Raw genomic sequence first — 21,464 nt, forward strand, 5'->3', positions numbered from 1 at the left:
TTTACACATATTTTACCTGAAGGAAAAGCACACAAAGCCCGGGTTGCCCTGAGGAGGTGAACGGTGTGCATGCAGCGGGCAGGGCGCCAACAGAGCTCCTAAGCCTCCGCGCATGGGGAAGAAGAAACGACTAGGGCATATCGTACGGAAATAAAAAACAAAACGATAAACTCCGTATTACTCAGCATTTTTGTCATTAGTTCAACCTTTGTCTCTTTGAATGGGCAACAAAAAAATCTAGCTCTATCTAGTGGTTTCACAGCTACCACGCTCTGACCCTGAGTGCCAGCATCCAGCCACACTATCCTTACACATGCATTATACAGTATAAGAATATTACAGTTTGCCATATTTGAAATACTTTTTAAACTTTAAAACCTTCCTCCTTTCACTTTCTTTTACTGATTGTCATTCTAAACATACTCCTACATCTAGACGTCAGGCAGGAAGACAGCATATCTGACCTCTCATATTGCTTTTTAAAATGATTAAAAAAATCTGCACGATAAATTTCATGTAACACTTCAAAGTCCCGCTATGCTGAAAGGAGCTGGAGGAGAATCTGTTCAGACAAGGCTTTCTTTATTTAATGTCTTTATTAGCCGTGCCAAACACGAATGTGGTAAAATAACTGGGTAAATTTTTGTTATTCTTCTTTTATCTGACATGGGGCCAGCTGCGTAAAACAGGTATCATATCTCTTAAGATACAATAAATAAATAAAACAAAATCAGACATTCTCCCTAGAGGGATTGTCATTTATGTATGGGAATCAATGGCGCCATCCTTTGGAAGAAACTTCCTATGTGACTGAACAACAAAAAATGACACTTGGTATTTCAGTTTTATTTAAAATGAAGCTTTGAGATAATAATTTTTACACGCTTTTTTGTTTGTATTTGCATGATAAAAAATGTCTGTGTATCAATAATCTCGTGAACTCAACAAAAATGCTCAGTCTCTTAAAACAGAAAATAAATTACATGTTCTTTAGATAATAGATAAATTACTATTCTTTTACCTTTTATATAAAATGGAAAGTTTACTACAAGGGATTAGAGACAAGAATGACACATTCAAAGTCACAATTGCAAAGCATAGATCCATACACCCACGTACACACACACACACGCAAACATAAACAATTCAGAAAGTCAACAAAATCACTGATTTGCAAAATACAATAGTTATATGAATAAATGCAGTCTACAAAAACACTCTACTCAGTAATAAAACATAAGCGCTTATTCTGTTCACAAGAAATTATAGGCATTAAAACAAATTCGACAAATATACAAACTCCTCACCTCCAAGTGGGTGTTTCTAGTTCGTGTGGGGGGAAACAGAGACAGACAGAATTTCGATAAGTACACACAGAGGTTGCAATATCAAAAAACAAAATATTTGCTTTCAGGTCAAAGCAGATTATTTTTAAAAAAAGCAGTTTTCTCAATCTCCATGGGGTTTCGTAATTCTGGCTTCGATTATACTCACAGGAAAGATTTATCATCTCCTCCCTGAAAGGTGATGAAAAATCAGAAGAGGTGAGGAAACAAGGAGGACATAGATATTTTTTTGAATACCTTAGCCCTAAAATCATGACAAAGGTAAGATTAAAAGCTAATTACTTAATGTTTTCAAATCAGTCACCAAGTTTAAGGTTAAAAGTGATTTTCTGTTATTTTTCTTGTCAACAAATCACACACACACTCACACACACACACAAACACACACACACACACACACACACACACACACACACACACACACACACACACACACACACACACACAAAGAAATTAAAATAAACTCAAATTCAATAACATGTAATGGCTGAGTAGGCCAGGCTTCTCATTGCTCTGTGCCATGGACCCCCTAACAAATGTACTGTTTATTTTATTTTGTGAGCTAACATTTGCTAAAAATATAGTACCTGGCTATTTTGGAAAATGACTTCAATTCCTAATGATTTTTATTATCGGTACAAATGAATGGCCATAGGGCTGAGGGTCATAGGTAGGATTCGAAAATCAGAGCGCTGTAAAGTAGTATAAAGTAATATATAAATAATATATAAAGTGACAACCTAGCACATTTGGAGTTTGGAGTTTTTATGTGAATTGTTGACAAAAAAAGTATAGAATAACCACCCAGCACCAGTGAATCACTTGATTATTTCATTTTGTTTTTTAAAATCTTTATCTTTAATTAATTACCGCTGCCACAGCTCCTCTATATATAAAACCCCCCCCGCTGTTGCAGAGATCTACTACAACACAGAATGTGTGCTGCTTGTTTAGCCACCATGTGTGATATCCTTCTTGTTTGGGAAGACTCTCACCTCTGTCTTCTCACTCTCATATACTTTATTTGGTCACTTAGTGCCACAGTCACCCCTCTGCTTTGGTTCATCTGTCCAAATACTGAACAATAAGAGGACACTCGAGGAAGCATTTTTGGCAAACAGAAAAAGGCATACAATATGTAAAGAATTCTTTATAGCTTAGTTGGGGTAACCACTGTAACTCAGTGGCGGACTGCAATATATGGAAATATAGCAGCTCTATTCCAGTAGATCTTCAACACAGTGAGAACTACTGTTTACACAGCTTATCTACCACACATGGTAATTATTTGTTCAGCACATAATTTGTGGTATGCATATCTCACTAAATCTGTAGAAAGATCCCACAGCATAGGAGGAATCTTAAAAAAAGAGCAAATTTGCTATGGAAACACAGCAGAGTCCTCATTGAGCACCTTCCTTCACAATTTCTCAGCCATAGAAATTAGCTTCTTAGAATGGGAACTACAGCAAATGCAACACTCAGCTCGATGTGACACACTTATGAACCAGTTAAAGCTTATGATCAAAGTAAACAGAAACAATCAGTGGACTAAGTGGCTCTGAGAGATGATTAAAACCTGTTTACAGAGAACCATTAACAGGAACCGACTGTTTTCACAGTGTTTTATCTGAAGATTTAGAAAAAATAGCTGAATGTTATCTGAACGGCCAACACTCTACTGTGGGATGTCCATTTCTACAGAGACTTGTCATTTCTGGAGCGAAAAGCCTTTTTTAAACTGATCTTTGATTTCCTGCACACCTGACTGGCTGGTCAGTGCCTCTTGGCACGTTGAGCGCTATGAGTACACGAGGCACAGCAGGAGGACTTGTAGAAGGAGTAGACGCACAGCCTGGCCTGTACCACCATCACACAGTTATGACGTCTGTCCTGGCAGTTTTCATCTATGATTTAAAGGGAGGAGAGAGAGGTTGTTGTGGAGTAAACCAAAACATATCTGAATATATTAGATACAACAACACTCACTCCAACCTGAGACTTGTGGGCTGCAGGGTATTGTATTGCAGATCTGCTCCTGGTCCGGTTTGTTGTCAGGATCACATTCGAAGCTGTGCTTTTTGTCTGGTGTTAGACATCGTGCCTCCCTTATCTGTAAGCCTTTTCCACAAGAACGAGAGCACTGAGGAGAAAAATGCATGCAACATTTTAAAAAGTGTGACAGTCTTCTACAGTTGTTGTCTTGGTTGCTTTTTTTTGTTTTTAACATCATCTTGCCACAACCCTTTTCATTTCCCCTCATCTCTTACCGTGCTCCACTCTGTTGTGAACCACTGTGGTTGACACTCTCCCATCTCACACTCCTGAACTGCAGCAGGCTTGTCCAGATGAGCACACTCACTGGCAGGCACGACAGTAAAATCGTTCCCCATCTTCTGGACACAAATGATGTCTCGTCGTTGAGTTCCATTCCCACATGGAACATTACACTGCAGAAAAAAAAGGCAGTCACTACACAAGGAATACAGTAACTGTACTGACTACAAAATAAAAGTAATATTACTTAAAAACTAATCAAGTAAATATTGCTACCCAAATATGATATACATAGATTACATAAAACACTATATGAAGCACAAACTTGATAACTAAAGTTAAATAAAGTTAAATTGTGCAAAACATTACCACTGTTTAGGGCTGAACTATGTAGGAAAATTACTGATCTGTGATGGGAAACTTTGCATATTGATTAAACTTCCAATTTCTTAAATCTTTTTTGAAGTATTCAGTGCAGACTAGCTATAAATCCTAAAAAAACTCAGCACATAATATCATATCATATATAATATCAGATATAAAACATATATAAAATATAATATCATTTATATGTGAGCCATAATTTCAAAGTAACTAAACAGAGAAATACTCCAGGCAAAAAATAAATAAATATTAAGAAAACATGTCTCTATATTTCCTCCCTCTTACCTCTGTCCACGGACTGCTATACCACATAGTTGCTGGCACGCATGGACCCCCATTACAGGCCTTCATCTCGGGGGGTTTCTCCCCAACACAGTCCCCTCCTCCACCCTCTCTGACCCCACCTCGAGTCAGACACACCACCTCTCTTCTCTGCACGCCGGGGCCACACTGTGCTGAACACTGAGGGACATAAAGTGGAAAGTGGATCATGCTAACTATTACTGTGAAGTGCTGTGAATGAATGAACCTTTCCTTCTACTTTATGTGTATTACTCACAGTGTTGGACCAGTCACTAAAGTACCAGTTGGTCACACATGGCCCCATGTTGCACTCTTCACTTCCCCGTGGACGGAGCCTGGAGTTGCACTCCTTCTCATTCACCACACTGCCTCCATCACTGATGCAGCGCACACTCCTAGTCCTCCTCCCTACTCCACAGTCCACTGAGCACTGTGATAGATAGAAAAAAACAAGAATGAGAATAACTGAATAAAAAAGGGTTATCTAGTTTATTATAATTTCCATTAACTAAATTAGAACCTAACATCTAAATATTAGTTGACAAAAAGGGTGACGAAGGATTATGATTCATTTATGTTATTTGTTTGCAAGGGCGAATGTATTATGCCATAGTAAAAAGAAATAAATAAAGGTAAAGCATATAAACATTAAATAGAAATGAGAATGATACACTATTTAAAAGACGTGAACTTATAAAGTAAAATATAACATCACGTTTTTCTAATGATAAATATAGATTTTAATATTATAATGTAATATGTAATGTATAATGTATAATGTAAATAGCCCCAAAACGTGTAACTATGAAACATTTCTGAAACATTACCCATGTCTAAAAAAATGTTTTTGCAACCTAACCCCAAGATATTTAAATGTATGATGGAAACATTGCATTCATTTCAAAGCATCATGCAATTTTTAAAGGAACTCAATAAACACAAGCTTATTTTAACCAGACCCTATCTTTGTCTCTCTTTCCATCTCTGTGGGGTTTGCATACTCTGAGACACAGTACAGCCATCCTGCCACCATGTTTGCACACATATGAGCAGATATAATTTCCAGTCAAATACTGGTTGTTGACTCACCGTGCTCCAGTCAGAGCTGACCTCCCAGTGGGAGCAAAGTCGAAGCTGACAGTCCTGTGTGGACTCTGGTCGGGTCAGGTTGGCACAGCGCTGTGGATGGACCATAGTAGAGCGCTGCCCAAAGCTCTGCCTGCACTGGAGCTGCCTCTGCTGGACCCCGGGCCCACAGGACACACTGCACTCTGACCATGCATTGGCCTCCCAGCTAACATGTACAGTAAAGGAGACAGATGGACAAATTACAAATAAGCCATACAGGAAAACCAGACATGCTATGACTATTTTCATTATACCATTCTCTAATCATTTTGCTTACTAAAGCTCAGAAAACTAAGAAAAGGGGTTTAGAGTTTAGAGTCCTTAGTGATGTCAGTAAATGTTTTGATCAACTCAGAAATATTCTGTTTACAATCACTAAAGAAAACAAAACAAAACAAAAATACCAACAGCACTTTTGGTTTATTGAAAAGAATATTTCCCTAATTACTTTCTGTCAACTTACTAAACCTTTAAATACTGATTGTTTCAGCTCTATATCACTTACATGCACTGTCTAAATATTTTGGATTTTTTAAAATAAATTTGTTATTTTGTTAAAATGTATTCATTTTTCATGTCTATAATGTCATGTTTGTAGAAAGATGCAGTATGCCCCTTGTTCAACTTTCAAAATTTCTGCTATTTCTGAAAATATATATAAAAAAGGTGATTTGAATTAGAAAAAATACAAATATTATTACTAGACTGAGAGATATTTTTTCCTGTCATTGAGAAAATTAGATGTGAATGACTTAAATTACAGCTGAGAAATGACATGATGCCAGATCTTGTGGTTTTTCAAAAAAAACAATGTAGCATATATCTCTTTAAGGTGACTGTATATATTTGCTCACAATGGTGGGCAGGGGTCAGTGTTGCAAGGCTCCTCCTCAGGGACAGGTTTGGTTGCAGAGTCACATTTCCTCTCCGGGACTTCCTCATCTGTATGGCGGTTTATACATAGAATGACTCTGTACTGAGAACCTGCACAGAGAGAGTGATGACCAGATTGACAAGACATTAAGTTCCATGTTCTTGTATTTGCGCACGGGTACCAGAAGAGGGAGATATCACATCAATCAAAAGATGCTAGTAAGGAGGTTTTTCTAAAAGGAGACAATTATGAAGATGCATATGGTTATCAAAATCTGACCTTTGCCACAGGAAACAGAACACTCTGTGAGTTCGCCACTCCTCCAAACAAAAGGTGATTGTGTGTCCAATGGCAGGTCAGTGCGAGGGGGAATTCGGGCATTTCTATTAGGTGCAGATCCTCGTTGTAACCTCTCAGATGTCCATCGGTCAGATGACGAGGGAGAAAACACAGAAGAGGAGGAGGAGGAAGAAAAGGAGGAAGAAGGGACTGAAACTGACGGAGCAGGAGGAGGCTCCTCCACTGAGACAGTGAGAGGACCTGGGAGAAAAAAAATACATAAAGACACATAAGACAGGCTGACTAAGGCAAAAACTGATAAACTGGCATGGCAAGGAGGAGGAGAAAAGAGCAATATAATATGCGGAAAGAGTCAAAAGCACCAATTATGTTGAAACATAGGAGAATAGGAGGAAAGCAGTGAGTCAGAAGCTAATGATGTCAAGATGAGGTCAGGGACTCATGATGGAAGACGTGCACTAGATATCCACATCTAGGTCACACAAAAAACACTCTTATAAGACAATCCCTCCCTCGTAGCCCACAGCCCCACCCATTCTAATCCATAAACATGGCAATCATTCTCCAAGGATATGAGTTGGTGTTTCCTAGGGTAATTTGGAAAGAATGAATCTAGCGATGTGTTCGATTTAGGATTCAGTGCTGCCACTTTCAACAATAAACTACATATGTCCAGCCTGTCTATACTGCTGTGTGAAGCATGCATAAAAGATTTGCCAAACAGAAAAGATTCAAAAGGTTGGAGAGCAAATTGACTAACTGTGAAGAGGTGCCCTCGGTGGCTCCCATTCCCTCTGCCTCTCTCTGGGTGACTCCCTGGGTGGCTCCCTCTTTCTCTCTGTCAGCCTCTCCCTCTCTCCATCCTTCTTCTCCAGGGGAATATAAAACTCGTAGTCAATGCCAGGGTTCTCCTTGTGGAAAATAATCTGCAGAGCAAAACAAGCAGTGACAACAGACAGAAATGGAAAACAATTTTACTACTACTTACAATTGTACTCCCATTTTCTCCAGATGAACTATACAATTGCCCCTAAGCCACTAAGTTTCTCATCTTCAATAAATTAGCAAAACAGTACAAAATGGGTTATAGAGAGTGAACTGATGGGCTAAAGTGGTAATATAATTCGCAAAAAGTGACGAGGTTTACTTACTGAAGTGATTGAATGCTTGTTACTAGATAACAGGGACATAACATTTAGTAAAGCCAATCATGGCTCCCAGAGAATTAATACTTAGGCCTATACCTTGTGTCTGTCTCATAAATATGTGGCTAGTGCCAGCAGCTTAGCCATATAAACCTCTTAAATTACAAAAAACTACAGCCAGCTTTTGTAGCTGGATTAAACAAACTACATGTTAATTTGTACATTTTAAATGTACTTGTTGGAACCAGATTAGCCATTTCTCTTAGGTTTCCCTACACTAAACAGCAGCTTTCAATACTTTCAAGGTGTAATAGCAAATTTATGTACTTCCCAAAATTCCTTATTGGTTGGATTGAATGATCAAGCACAGCATATGAATTGCAATGGGAACTGGAAACAAATCAGTAAGTACTATGCATGTAAGCATTAGGTGCAGCTGAGGGCGTATTTGCGCTATATTAGGTTACAGCATGGCTTTTCCTGTGTTGAGAACCACAAGCCAAACCTTCCCTTTTCAATGTATTTTAAACATATGTAACAACTAAACTATATAGATACTCTAGTATTTTGTTTTATGCTACTAGTTTGAGTAATATCTTCGAACACTACAGTCTCACAGTGTGCCTGCCATGGTTAGAAGTGTTTTTTATGTCTTATTTTAATAGAACAAAATATGTAGGTGCTTCCAGAGGACATGAAACTCCCATTTTAGTCTCTTTCTATCCTGTAACTACTAGATGTAAAACTGGACATGACTCCTGTTCTTTAATAAGATCTTAGCCTGAGGTTGGAATTTTTATTATTAGGCAGTGGATAACTGATGTGGCTCAGGCCAACTTTTAATGTAGCTGCTTTTATCCCACCATAATGGCAACTAATGGTGTGTATCTGAAAATCAGTATAGCCATAAGCTTACCATCGTGTTATTGGTAATGTTACTATATAATACTTGATTTGTACAGTGTAAAGCAAGCTCTGATTCATGGTTGCTTATAGACTTCAAAACTAAATGTTTTCTTGGGTTTTTGTACTTACATATAGCTGAAGCTGTGTGGTAGTAGGTCCTGGGGCACTAAGAGATTCACCTTTTTCTTCCTCTCCTTCTGCCTGTGCTCTGGGTCGTGTGTAGGTGAAGGTAGTCCCCCCTGCATGGTACTCTCCAGGAGGGTCTACAGCCCAACGTCCATTCACCACAGAAGCCCCTGTGCCACTCTTCATGGCTGGAAAAACATGTTTGAGCGTGGAATTGTCACAAGAACATTGAAGAATTATGGATCAAGACTTAAAATTTCTTATTTTGACCTTGTTTAGTCTGGTGAATTCTTGGGAATCCCCCCAGCTTAAAAACACTCCCAGACAAACACAGACTATGGAGTGCTATTTTGTTACCAAACCGGGGGCTGGAAAGACAAACATTCACACATACACACTTCAATAGTTCCTTCTTGGCTCTAATAATAATAGCTTTATTTGCCTGATGTCTGCAAAGCCACAAAATTTACAGTTTTAGATTGAGCCAGCAAACATATGGGCCAAATCTCATTCCCAAATCTGCAATTTCTTCGCCAATGTCTCATTTTTACTGGAGCTGTAAACAGTATTAAGTAAAGAATGTAAAACTGCACACGTATGAATGAGTGTGAGTGTCTATAAGATCTTACCCAGGTAGTTAGGGCTTGCTCGTCTCTCAGTGATGTTAATGAATGTAACTCCGGGAGGGATATCCAAGATCTTTTGGTAACCAAGGGGAACTGTGACATTTTGGAAGCTCCCAGTCACTTTTTGACAGGAGGTGTCCCGACCACCACACACTCCACACTTGTCAATCACTGAGCCAGAGCCCAGTACACCATCACAACCCTCAGTCTAGTAGAAAAAAGTAAAAAATGTGAGTTATGGATTATACAAAGAAAGAAAAGAGGGGTAGAGAAACAAGGGGGAGACACAGCAGAGAAAAGCATTTCAAGTGTTTTTGACATTTTACATCCACTGCCAGTGTTTATTCCACCATTGTTTGTGTAAATTGGTAACTGTTCCTCACCAGAATCTTGCCAGGAATAGACGAGTGGAATGAGGGCAAAATCTGAGAGTAAAAGTGCAAATGAGAGCAAGAAACAGAGAAAGGAGGCCCAGAGTAGGGTAATAAAAAATACTGGAGACACTGAATGCCAGGCCTAAAGCAGCCAGCAGACATGAGACTGAGAGAGCAAGGTTCTGGACTTTGTCAGCAAGACAGGAGGGACTTGGGCTCAGATAGACTAAGCAAAAAATTTAACATACACACAAGTGTGCGCACACACACACACACACACACACACACACACACACACACACACACACACACACACACACACACACACACACACACACACACACACACACACAGACATTCAAATCCACTCACCAGACACTGTCCTTCCACACACACGTCGTTGGAGCTGACGTTGAAGCAGGGAGTTCCATCTCTGGCACGCTCAGCCTGTCGGACGTAGAAACGATAACCTGCTGGTCTGCAAGTCAGCTCGCACTGTTTGTCTACACCAACTGCAATTAAAGTACAGGTAGATTATTGCATGACATATATGTTTGTCTTAAGTGTGAATTTGAGGTTTCCTAAGTCTGTGCAGTTTCTTGGTGCATTTGTCCGGTGAGGAGAAGATGCAGCTGGGCAATGAATGTGTTTCCAGGTGGTCAGGAAATTGAGGCCAGATCATATGAGACAGACAGTTAGTGATTGGCTATATCCCCTGGTGCTGACTAGTACGAATCCACTGACTGCTGCACGTTCACAGATTATACATACCGAGGACACTGATGTAAACATAAGCTTGAAGAAGGTTAGATTTATAAGGGGAGGTGAAGGTAAAAGCGAAAATGAAAAGGTTGTGCTCAAAGAGTAGGCAAAATTAAAGGTAGGATTTCTTTAGAACATTTGGCGGGGTGGGGGATTGGGGAGGTAAAAGCACTAAATGTAGAGAGAATAAGAAGAATCTATGTAAATAAATAAATAAATAAATAGTCGCTTATATAGCGCTTTTATCCAAAGCGCTTTACAATGTTGCTTCCCATTCACCCATTCACACACCGATGGCTGTGGCTGCCATGCAAGGTGCACACCTGACCCTGACCCAAGGACACTTCGACTTGTAGCCAGGAGTGGGGATTGAACCACTGACCCTGTGGTCCATGGTCAACTGCCTTACCAACTGAGCTACAGCCACCCCATGTGGTGGAATACAATAAGAGGGTTCGGTTTAGAGTACAATGTGGTCATTAGTAAACTTCACTCCTAAACTTCTAACTCAGGTTAGTTTAGTAGATGTTTAACCAAAGAAAGGAAACTACTTTCTTTGGTTGAACTATGAATTCAAAATATTGAATTATTTTTATAAAAGCATAGAGAGCAGGAAGTGAAAAAGTGAACGGCTCTACTGTTCACCAAAAAAGTTAGTGTTTGTTTGTCAGGGGTGTGCTTAAAAAGCAGATGCGTCTTTTAAAAAGCTGGCTCTGGGAACGTGGCATGTTACCTCTCTGATGGCGAAGAAGTCGGAGCTGGTGCGAGAGGTTGAGTGATACCGATTACATACAGTTGGGTTTACCGCTACACATACCACTGGCTCTGGAATCAAACTCATGGAGAGGGGTTGGACTCTCTCCTATTCTGGAGTTGCCCAGAGTGAGTTTCCCCGAGGTACAAGAAGGTTGCCAAGCTTTATGAAGCTAAAAGTTGCTAAGGGCAAGGCCCTGGCTGTTGTTTGTGCTTATGCACAAATCAGCAAGTCAGAGTATTCAGAGTCTTCTTGGAGACCTTGGGTGAGGTCCTTGAGAGGGCAAAAGGACTGCAGTTCTGCTGGTGGACTTTAATGATGGAGATACCTGGAGGGGAGTGATTGGGAGGAACGTCCTGCCTGAACCCCAAGGGTGCTTTGTTAGTGGAATTATGTGCTAGTCAATGTTTGGCCATAACAAACACCATGTTCGGGCATATGGTTGTTTACAAGTGTACCTGGTACCAGAACACCTTAGGCCTCAGGTCAATCATTGACTTTGTGTTCATATCATCAGATTTGAGGCCATATGATCCGATGGCGGAGGAGGATGCCGGACGGACCCAGTAAACCCAAACGTGTAGTGAGGATGTGCTGGGAACGCTGGGTTAAGGCCCCTGTCCATTGGATCTTCAACTCCCATCTCTGGACCATGTTCAAAGCCGGTGCCTCTTGGGTAGTTGCAAAGACAAAAACACAGGTGTCTGAGGAGTTCAACTTGCCCGCTGAAGGGGAGGCAGAATCTGACGTCTTAGGGGAAGCTTCGTTCATATCACTGGTGGTTAAAAAACTCCTCGATGGAAAGACAGTAGGTGTTGATATGACTCACCCTGAGATGCTGAAGGCTCAGAACATTTTCAGGCTGTCCTGGTTGACCGGAGACCGGAGGGTGTGTGCCAATTATTGGGGTATCACACTACTCAGGGGACCCTGTAAAACCGGTTTGATTGTCAAACCTTGGATTTATGAGGAGCAATGCGGATTCCGCCGTGGCCATGGAACAGTGGACCAACTCTTTACCCTTGCAAGACTACTGGAGGGGTCATAGGAGTATGGCCATCCAGTCTAAATGTGTTTTGTGGACTTGGAGAATGGTTATGACTGTGTTCTTTTGGAGGGGTTTTGTGAGGGGTCTTGCGGGATTATGAGGTGCCGGGGCTGTTGTTACAAGGCATCTGATCCTTGTACAACCACAAGTTGTGTTCGTGTTCTCTGTAATAAGTCAAACATGTTCCCAGTTGGTGTTGGCTTCCGTCATGTTTGCCCTTTCTCATACTCTGTTTGTGATTTTCATGGACATGATTTCTAGGTGCAGCTGGGGGGAGCAGAGTGTCCAGTTTGGTGACCTCAGAATCTCTTCTCTCCTTTTTGCAGATGATGTAGTTTTGTTGGCTTCATCAGACCGTGACCTTTAGCATGCACTGGGACGGTTTGCAGCTGAGTGTGAAGCGGCTGTGATTCGGGTCAGCCCCTCCAAGTCTGAAGCCATGGTTCTCTCCCGGAAAATGGTGGATTGCCTCCTTCAGGTTTAAAATGAGTCACTCTCCCAAGTGAAAAAGTTTAAGTACCTAGGGGTTTTGTTCACGAGTGAGTGTAAAACGGATCGTGACAGGTGGATTAGTGCAGCATCAGCAGTAATGTGGACACTGAACCGAATCATTGTGGTGAAGAGGGAGCTAAGCTGCAATGCGCCCAGGAGGCATTTAATAATAATGCCTCCTGGGCGCCTCCCACTGGAGGTCTTCCAGGCACCCCCAACTGGTAGGAGACCCCGTGGTAGACCCAGAACATGCTGGAGGGATTATATATCTCAATTGGCCTGGGAATACCTCAGAATCCTGCCAGAGGAGCTGGAAATCATTGCTGGGGAGAAGGATGTCTGGAAGGCCTTGCTAAACCTGCTGCCACCTCAACCCAACTCAGGATAAACAGAAGTCAATGGATGAATGAATGAATAAATGATTTTAAAATTTGTGACAAAAAGAATCCGTTATTCTTTAAATTGATTTTAATGCCTTGTTAGGTATGTCTGACTATTGTAGAATAGTGTTCAAAAACATAGCATCCAATTTTTCAGCACTTATATGGCCACATATTTGCAATCATTGTTTTTCCGCTGTTTAATAAGTGCAGATAAACTGATAGATGGTATGGATTTAGAAAGAAAAAGAGAAAAAGTAAGGCCCAGCTCCCAGCCTGTCTCCCTCTGCCCTTGTTCTCTCTTTCCGTCTGTCATAGTTATCTTTGAGAGATTAGACCGGAGACAGTGACAGAAAAGAGAGCTAAATTTGGGAGACATATCGCCACTCATTTACTCTCTGCCTTTATCTCTGTATTTTCCTTTTCAATTTTCTTGTTCTGCATCTTTTCTTCTTCCCGTCCTGAAGTCATGCTCAAGCACTTATCACTTTTAATTATTTCTCCCTATTTTGGTATTTATCTTGCGCTTGTCTGTAGTTACTGCTTCTCTGTTTCTCTCTTCACCTCGATCTCTGGCCTCTTTTCCACTGTCTCTCCCTCTCAGAGCTTAGTGTTCAGACAGTGGAATATATGTTGTCTAAATATACTTCCCCACTATCTCTCTGTCTAAACAAACTCCAACATAGAGAGAGAAAGAGAGAGTCAGTGGGACAGGAAGAGGGGAGGATGGGTACGCCTAGTGGGGATGAGGCCTAAAAAAAAAGGGAATATTCAAGTAAAACAACACCTGCACGTGCAGTGCTTACAAAACTGCAGATACTGCTTTCAGAGCTGAGCTTGTAAAGGGGAATTTAGTGAGGATGATCACTTTGGTGGTTTGACCACAGCTGCAGCTTAAGCCTCTAGTTTTACACCACAGGCCACACTGAGCACTACATACACTACATAACAGGGCAGTCAACTTACAGGCATGACAATTATACATTAAGTAGGAAGAGTCACACAGTTCAACATTAATACTAACAGGAAATATATGCAGCACTGTACATGGCCCTTAACCAATGCAGCTGGACATAAATGACTAATACACTATTCAGTAAAGAAATACACACAGTCCTCACCGCCCCCAGCTTGTTGATAGGAAATAGATATGAAGTTTTGGGTTGTAGCCAGAGGGACTGGACTGAAGTAAACAGTGTGGTACAGTTTACTTAGCCGAGTGGAAAAGAATCATCTCCAGCACAGATTGAATGTGTCTTGCCCAGACTCATTTCCAAATACTTCTGATACATTCAGTACTGTATTTAACTCCCACAGCATATTACCACATCTGTCATTTGGTGACTTCTTTTGTCCGCTACAAAAAACCCCTCACAGTCCCTCAGAGTCCCTCACTATCTGTCTGATTTAGCCATAAACTTTAACTCACTATCAGTGCTGGCCTTTGTTTGTCTTACAACCACATTTCTCTGTCCAGTCTTGTCATCTGCTCAACAGATTTCAAGGACACTGTGGTTTTAGCATACACACGATCAGACGGCAAGGACACATAGCTGATAGAGAAAATTTAAGAGCATCTCAATTCAGGATAAATTCAACAATCTCTCACATTCCCCTCACAGACAAATAAAATGGGGTGGTGAGAGAAAGGAAAACCCCTGTATGGGTTTACGCAGACAGCTAGTCTCCGGCTGATACCCCAACAATGACACCTGGTACAGATGTACAACATACATCATCAAGATCTACCTCTATCTTCAAAATTGACCTCAGTAAAGACACAAACCTATTTCAATAATTGAAAATTATATAAAACTATGGAGTGAGTTTAAAGGAGCAATAATTAATGTTTTGCCACTTGGGGGCAGCACACATTGTCACTTATCACTTTATCACTTTATTATTTGGTGAGCTGGAAAACGCCCAAGCAATGAGCTGAAAGTTGGGTAAAAATTCTCTGTGGTCTGTCATGACATGCTACCATTTTTACCTGATCTTTTGACAATGCATAAACATCAATTAGTGCATCTTTAACTTTCAGTGTTATCCAGCTGTGCTCCAGTTGCATGCATTAAAGCATTAAAAGCATGTTTCAGCCAATCTATGTTTTTTAGTTTTTTTGTATTTTGTGTTATGTGGACCAAGTTTGTTAAGTGCACACTGCTATACTGTGTTATAACACAATTAAACCCAAACTAATCTATGTGGGTGAGTGGTGCTGTGTGTTTATGCTCTCACGGTGTGTAGAGTAATCACAGACAGATACACAAACATTAACACATGCAACATTTTTCAATATATCTCAGATCCATTAATTCATCTACAGTACAAACACACTTGCCAATAAAGTCATAGAGTAAATACACAGGGGCCCATAAACATATGTGTAGTCTAATGAGAAATACTGTTGATATCATCCTAACAGCTGTGTTTCTCTCTCCTTATTACTGCTTCCACTCCCTCAGTATCAAACCTCCATATTTGTACTATTCCTTCAACCCTCTCTTCTTTTTCTGTCAAATTCCTCAAATACTGTATGTGTTTTGTGTTTCTCTTTATCGCTTTCTCTCCCTCCAGAAAAACGGGATAAACAGGCACAATCTGCTCTGTGCTGACTTATTGTACACTTAACACGAGAGTAAACAAACACACGCACACTCACAAATACAGGGAAAGGAAGACCTGCACACACTGGCCATGTCGCCTCCCTTTGCTTCCAGTGGTTATGTGATAAAACACTTGCATCCCATCACCTCTCACCTCCATCTCTCTGTCTTTCTCTTTCTTTCATTCTCTCTTTCTTTATCTCACTGTGTAGGAATCTGTGTGCTTAGTCAGAGCTGGGAGGAGAAACTTGGCAGGGGAGGAAGGGAGAAAGGGGGATGTTGGACAAATGAGAGGAAAAAGAGAAAAGGGAGAGTGTTTTGTGCAAAGAATAAAGGCAGATTGAATTCCAGTCATTCTCTTTTCCACTCACCACACTCAACACTTAATGTAGATGCTCCAGTAAGAGGAGGGGATAGTGGTGGGTTGGGCATAGAAGCCTGCCAACATACACTAATACCACAGCAACATTTAAATAACTCAAACACTCATTTTACTGATGCTTTTTCGACCCCCCCTTACTCTCCCCTGTTGTAAGCCTATTATCACACTGAAGCATTGTGCAGCTAAACTCAGAACTATGTTAAGTCGGTCCTCACCCTCAGTGAAAGGTTCCCAGTCATAGAGCCGACCCATAAACTCCTGGGTGTTATAGGCTGCACACTGCTCTGCTCTTGAGTCCAATGCACCTCCTCCACACACCTGGAGGACAGAAGCACAGAGACAAAGAGAAAAAACAGGGAAAAAGTCAAAATATTGAGTGCCACACATTGAATGCATATGAAATCACCAAGCTATTATACCAGTTTCTCTCCCAGTCCCTGTGGAAGTCAGGGTGGAGTGGACTGTTTCAAAGAAAAGGCAAAGAAAAACAGCTAATCGAGAAGGGAACAATTAACTTGTGGATCATGGCGGTAAGCACAAACACGCTATACCCTTATACACAAACACGTACTCGCAACACACACACGCATAGTCTCAATGGTGCTTTTGGCAGTCAGCAAGTGTATTAGAACCATATGGAAATAATAGATACTTTGGAAGCTGCTGCTCACATAAATCCACTGCAGCTCACATTGCATGACCACAGAATGTGAGGGACTGTGTGAGCACGTGTACATGTGTGTGCATGTGTGAAAGAGTACATGTCCAACTTGGGCTCGTTTGAGGATGGTCCTTACGGAGCCGTACAGGTTTTAGCATACCGAGACTTAAACGACGGCTGTAACGTTGGAGCCGACACGACTCGACTGCTAGACTGTACTGACTGTAACAGACGGAGCTTTACCCAGTCACACAAACACACACACACACACAAAATAGTGAAAGCCATGTGCTTTCATTTGCTTTAAGGTTTTGGTACTGATGCTTAACTATGTTTATCTGACAGCTATAGTAGCTAAAGCTAGTAGTATTGCCAGTTAGCTTAGCTTAACATAACTGTCCTCTGGCCTCTGTCCACAGTAACAGTAAATCTACCTATAACCAGGCAAAGAGGTGGCAACATTTAGGGTAAACTGGTAGACAGATTTCATAACCTAATGAGCTTCCTCCCCAATACTGCACTGTTTGACCTAAGCTAAGGTAACCGGCTGATAGCAGTATTGTAACTTCCAAAGCAATGAATTTAAGAATATGAGAGTAGTGAAAAAGCACATTTTCCAAAATGTCAAACTATTTCTTTACTATTTCTCTATTTCTTTAACTATTTCTTCTTTGTACACCCTGACTTATAACTGAGTCTGTTTAGATTGTTTTACTTTTTTAAAGAAAATACTTCATCCGACACTGCAAACGTGCACTCAGCTTAATTGTGTATCATTAGTTAGGGGAACCACAGCCATACTGTTTGGTCTAAAACCACTGAGTTTACAACCTTCTGATACACCCTACATCTGGTCCAGGCACTAAACACACATACGCACAGCTCCTAGATCTCTTTTCAACTTTAATCTCTGTCAGCTCTGCAATCTTCTTGTCTTTTGCTGCTTTCTTTGATTCGTTCCTCTTTCTTCTTCTTCTTTTTTTTTTGTTCTTTTGGATCTCTGTTCACTTATACAGCTGTCACAAACAGCTGGAGAGTTATTAGTCACTCAAAAGCAAGGGAGTAGTACACACGCATGCACACACACAGACACACAGAAACAGACACACACACCAACATTTCCCATGCGAACCAGCCACTGCAACAAAGTGTAACTAAAAGACGGTCATGGATCAAATGGCAAAATATGCAGTCATTGACACTTGGCTTGTTGAATTTCAGACTTTCACTGCTTGTGTGTATAGCGTGTATGTCTTTGTGTCTGTGAAGGAATGTATGTGGCCAGCTTGTCAAACACTCGGCCACAGTTTTACACCGCTGAAACAGACTTATTTTTGTGATATTTATGGACGATATGTTATAGCCATAGACCTGATGTTTTTAAGTAATCATGTAAATCTGCCCGGATGTTTTTGAAATGAGGTTAGTAATGGTTGTAAATATTTCTACTTGACATAAACATGTTGGGCCCCATTTTAAATGTGTGCGCTTGTAGTAGCATAAACAATTAGTGGACAACAACCATGAATACAGGCGGTTGGGGTTAGGACACATGCACAAGGAGAGGAAATGTGTGGCAGTAGTGGGATGATACACTACAGTCACAAAAGAAAGAAAAAGACTCCTTAACAGACAAAATGGAAGGTAAGAGATTATGTAACATAAAACGAAAGAATGCAAGAAAAAGTTAACTGTGAGCATTCCCACATAAGTAATTGTTCCACTGTTCAAGTGTAAGTGGATTCTCCTCCCAAAAGAGTTGAGGGTGTGTAAAAACAGAGGGAGGCTAATGGACTGAAAGAAGAAAGAAGGGAGGGAAGGTGAAGTGAGAGTAAAACCAGAAGAAAGAAGACATGTTCACTGGTGTACTCATGGTTCTTGAGAAGAATTTTTGTGTTACTGTAAGCACTGTTATACTGTGAGTGCAGGGTTAGAGGGTCTACTCATTACTGCTAAGGGGAGCTTGAACACGGGTAGAGAAAAAGGGAGAGTGGCAGTCTTTCAGTGGGCCAAAGATGGAGAGAAAGGGGAGTAATGCCTTTTGGAATAGCAGAGAGAAAGAAAGGTTGTTTGTGGTAAGAGAAAGGTGGTGAGGATGGGTCTGGGCCTGTGGATGAAATCAATCACTTAAGAAAACATAGTTTTAAAACTTTTCAGGCTTTGTGCCAGTTTTTTATCCTGTGTATTAACCAATTAAACCTACCATAAATAGGCTTACATGACACTCAAAACACAGCTTAGGGCTGTATGATTTCTATAAAATAAAACATTAGTTTGAGCCATGGTCGATTGTGATGAACTTATTCTTTAATTCACCGATCAGCAACAACTTTAATCCCCTGCGGTGGTTTAATGTTTGGGCTGATTGGTATAAATCCTGATTTAAATGGCAGCTTATGGTTAGAGAAGGACGGAGCAAAACAGGGAGCAGGTGAAAAGTGAAAGTCAGTGCTGTTGTACAGGAGCTGTGAAAGTTATAGATGTGTTTTACTGGCAGTGCAGAGAGAAAGAGAGAAAAGACCTGTGTGCTATATACATGAATGTGTGAAGAAGGGGGAGTTAATGCCTGAGAGCCAAAGACTTGTGTGCACACACGTACACACAGATGTCTCACACACACACACACAAGCCGAGGTCATGATCACACATTACACTTTTGTGTTAAACTCAAATACCACCTCAGACAAACCAATGAGCTTTGAGAGAGGGCACATTGCGGGAACCTTTCCCCACATGAGTGATTCTCAAGGGAAAACCCAGGTGGCACATTGTCATACTCCTGCTCATTGTTAACTCATTCTCTATGCATGTCTATGCCTGCACAACAGACCATGTTGTCTCAATACCAAATACAGGTTAAGGCTGGCTGGCCATTCCTCAAACATTACTGCAGCGATGCACATGCAAAACAACTGACCACTGGCCTCTGCAGCCATAAATCAACACAATCCACATGTACACAAATCCATCATCACTCATGCTAATGTGTTTGTGTGTGTGTGTGTTTGTTCTCAGCGATTAACATTCTGTGGATAATCTTGTGACCGTGGCCGTGTGTCTGTGCTTTTACAGGACACCACCCGGACTTCTGCCTTGACCCCACTGGGAAGTCAGGAGTCGTCCAGAGAAAACACTGCTCATACACAAACAACAGACAACGACTAAAGGAGAAGACCCCGTGTTGCGCGAAGTGAACCACATAAACTACACTGTGGCAAAGAAAACTGTCTGAGCCTTAAAACTGTTTAATTTTCCTAGGCAAAGTAAAGAATAGAGAAACACACTGGATAAACAATATTACCAGCAGATCAAATGAAACCTGAATTTTGCTCTGGATCTTTCTAACTCTTTTCATGCATGGTGATGACTCCTGATGAACCACATAATTTCATATTAATACATGAGAGTGTTTAGGAAAAAAATGCTTCAGTTTTTGTCTCAAGAATTTTTTAATCACAGTTCCCAAAATGGAAAACTACAAAAACAAGCTTTTCCTGCACACAGCAATGGTGTTCCCTCTTGTCTGGGTTTAAAACTGCACAGTTTAGTTTCTTAATATGAACTGAAATCACCACTGCAGAAACTGTATGCTTTATCTGCTGCTACCAGTGTTTTAGGGTGTTTGAGCTCTTGGGTTGTTGTAAGGTGCCACCATGGTCATTTCAAAAGTGAAATTGTTTGAAATGATTGTTGTAAATTGACAAAATATACATATATAGAATTGTATTTCTGTTTAGTTATTTGTGTCATGTCTTGTGGTATTTGTCTCATTATTGTGTTATTATTGTTTTTTATAGGTAATTCAATGTCTTTGCAGCAGATGTTGGCCAGGATGCTACTGAGACAGAAATTTGTAATCAAAATGAGTTTTTCCTGCTTAAAGAAATACTCTGATAATTTAAACACAATGAGTGGAAACAGTGAAAAGAAACTCCCCTAGCTCTGCCCAGATGTAACAATATCCATCTACCAGTGCCTCTAAAGTTCACTAATTAACATGCTATGACTGGTTTGTTTAATTTGTACAAAAACTGTAAAAACCACATGTTTAGATTTTACAAGCAGTTACATGCCAGGCTATTTCCTGGAGACTTTATCACAATTTTTTCCCTTTAGTTTTTGTATGGATTAAACATATAAGTATGTTAAACATGTTACTCATGTAGCTTTTAAAGGTCTGCAAGGCTGTTTGTGTTACTTTAGAGGAAAGCAGGCAGGGTTTTCATTTTAAACTATGTGATCATATTTACTGTATGGACGTTGAGAGTGGCATCAAAAAAGCAATTCAAAAAACATAATAGTAAATACTCTATTATGTTTTTGTAATAAAAAACAGTGAGAAATAGCAGGAGGACTGAAAAGAAATGAGCAAAATTACCAAAAAGCATGAAAAGAAACATGAAAGAAATATTTAAGCGCAGTCCAAGTACACAGAAGCTTATATAAACAGATGTTAACAGGCAAAGGGACCGTTTTTGTATAAAAGCAGGTACCTCTGCTTGTTAAAGTACTTAGCAAGGAAACTAGTGATTTAAATGAGTACATGTGGTTGAGTGTTTGAGTCTGCGTGTATCACAGCCCAACACATCT

General features: G+C 40.5%; 1 protein-coding gene across 4 annotated transcripts in view; it reads right to left on the reverse strand.

The window, feature by feature from the left end:
* Positions 1 to 825: 825 nt before the first annotated feature.
* The window catches only part of adamtsl4 (ADAMTS-like 4), a 31,641-nt gene continuing 11,002 nt past the window's right edge, over positions 826 to 21,464 (reverse strand). For 2 of the 4 annotated variants that reach the window (XM_067510517.1, XM_067510521.1), the window contains exons 5-17: positions 16,429 to 16,531; positions 10,162 to 10,301; positions 9,419 to 9,623; positions 8,793 to 8,977; positions 7,373 to 7,538; positions 6,592 to 6,852; positions 6,293 to 6,422; positions 5,400 to 5,604; positions 4,567 to 4,740; positions 4,293 to 4,469; positions 3,617 to 3,796; positions 3,336 to 3,489; positions 826 to 3,253 (exon numbers count right to left, since the gene is read on the reverse strand). In XM_067510517.1, coding sequence (XP_067366618.1) covers positions 3,123 to 3,253; positions 3,336 to 3,489; positions 3,617 to 3,796; positions 4,293 to 4,469; positions 4,567 to 4,740; positions 5,400 to 5,604; positions 6,293 to 6,422; positions 6,592 to 6,852; positions 7,373 to 7,538; positions 8,793 to 8,977; positions 9,419 to 9,623; positions 10,162 to 10,301; positions 16,429 to 16,531 — 2,211 coding nt within the window. In that variant the 3' untranslated portion in view covers positions 826 to 3,122. The remainder of the gene's footprint in view (positions 3,254 to 3,335; positions 3,490 to 3,616; positions 3,797 to 4,292; positions 4,470 to 4,566; positions 4,741 to 5,399; positions 5,605 to 6,292; positions 6,423 to 6,591; positions 6,853 to 7,372; positions 7,539 to 8,792; positions 8,978 to 9,418; positions 9,624 to 10,161; positions 10,302 to 16,428; positions 16,532 to 21,464) is intronic. The other 2 variants (XM_067510519.1, XM_067510520.1) reach the window with 2 other exon arrangements.

The sequence above is a fragment of the Channa argus genome, chromosome 7, assembly GCF_033026475.1.
Source record: "Channa argus isolate prfri chromosome 7, Channa argus male v1.0, whole genome shotgun sequence".
Classification (NCBI taxonomy): domain Eukaryota; kingdom Metazoa; phylum Chordata; class Actinopteri; order Anabantiformes; family Channidae; genus Channa; species Channa argus.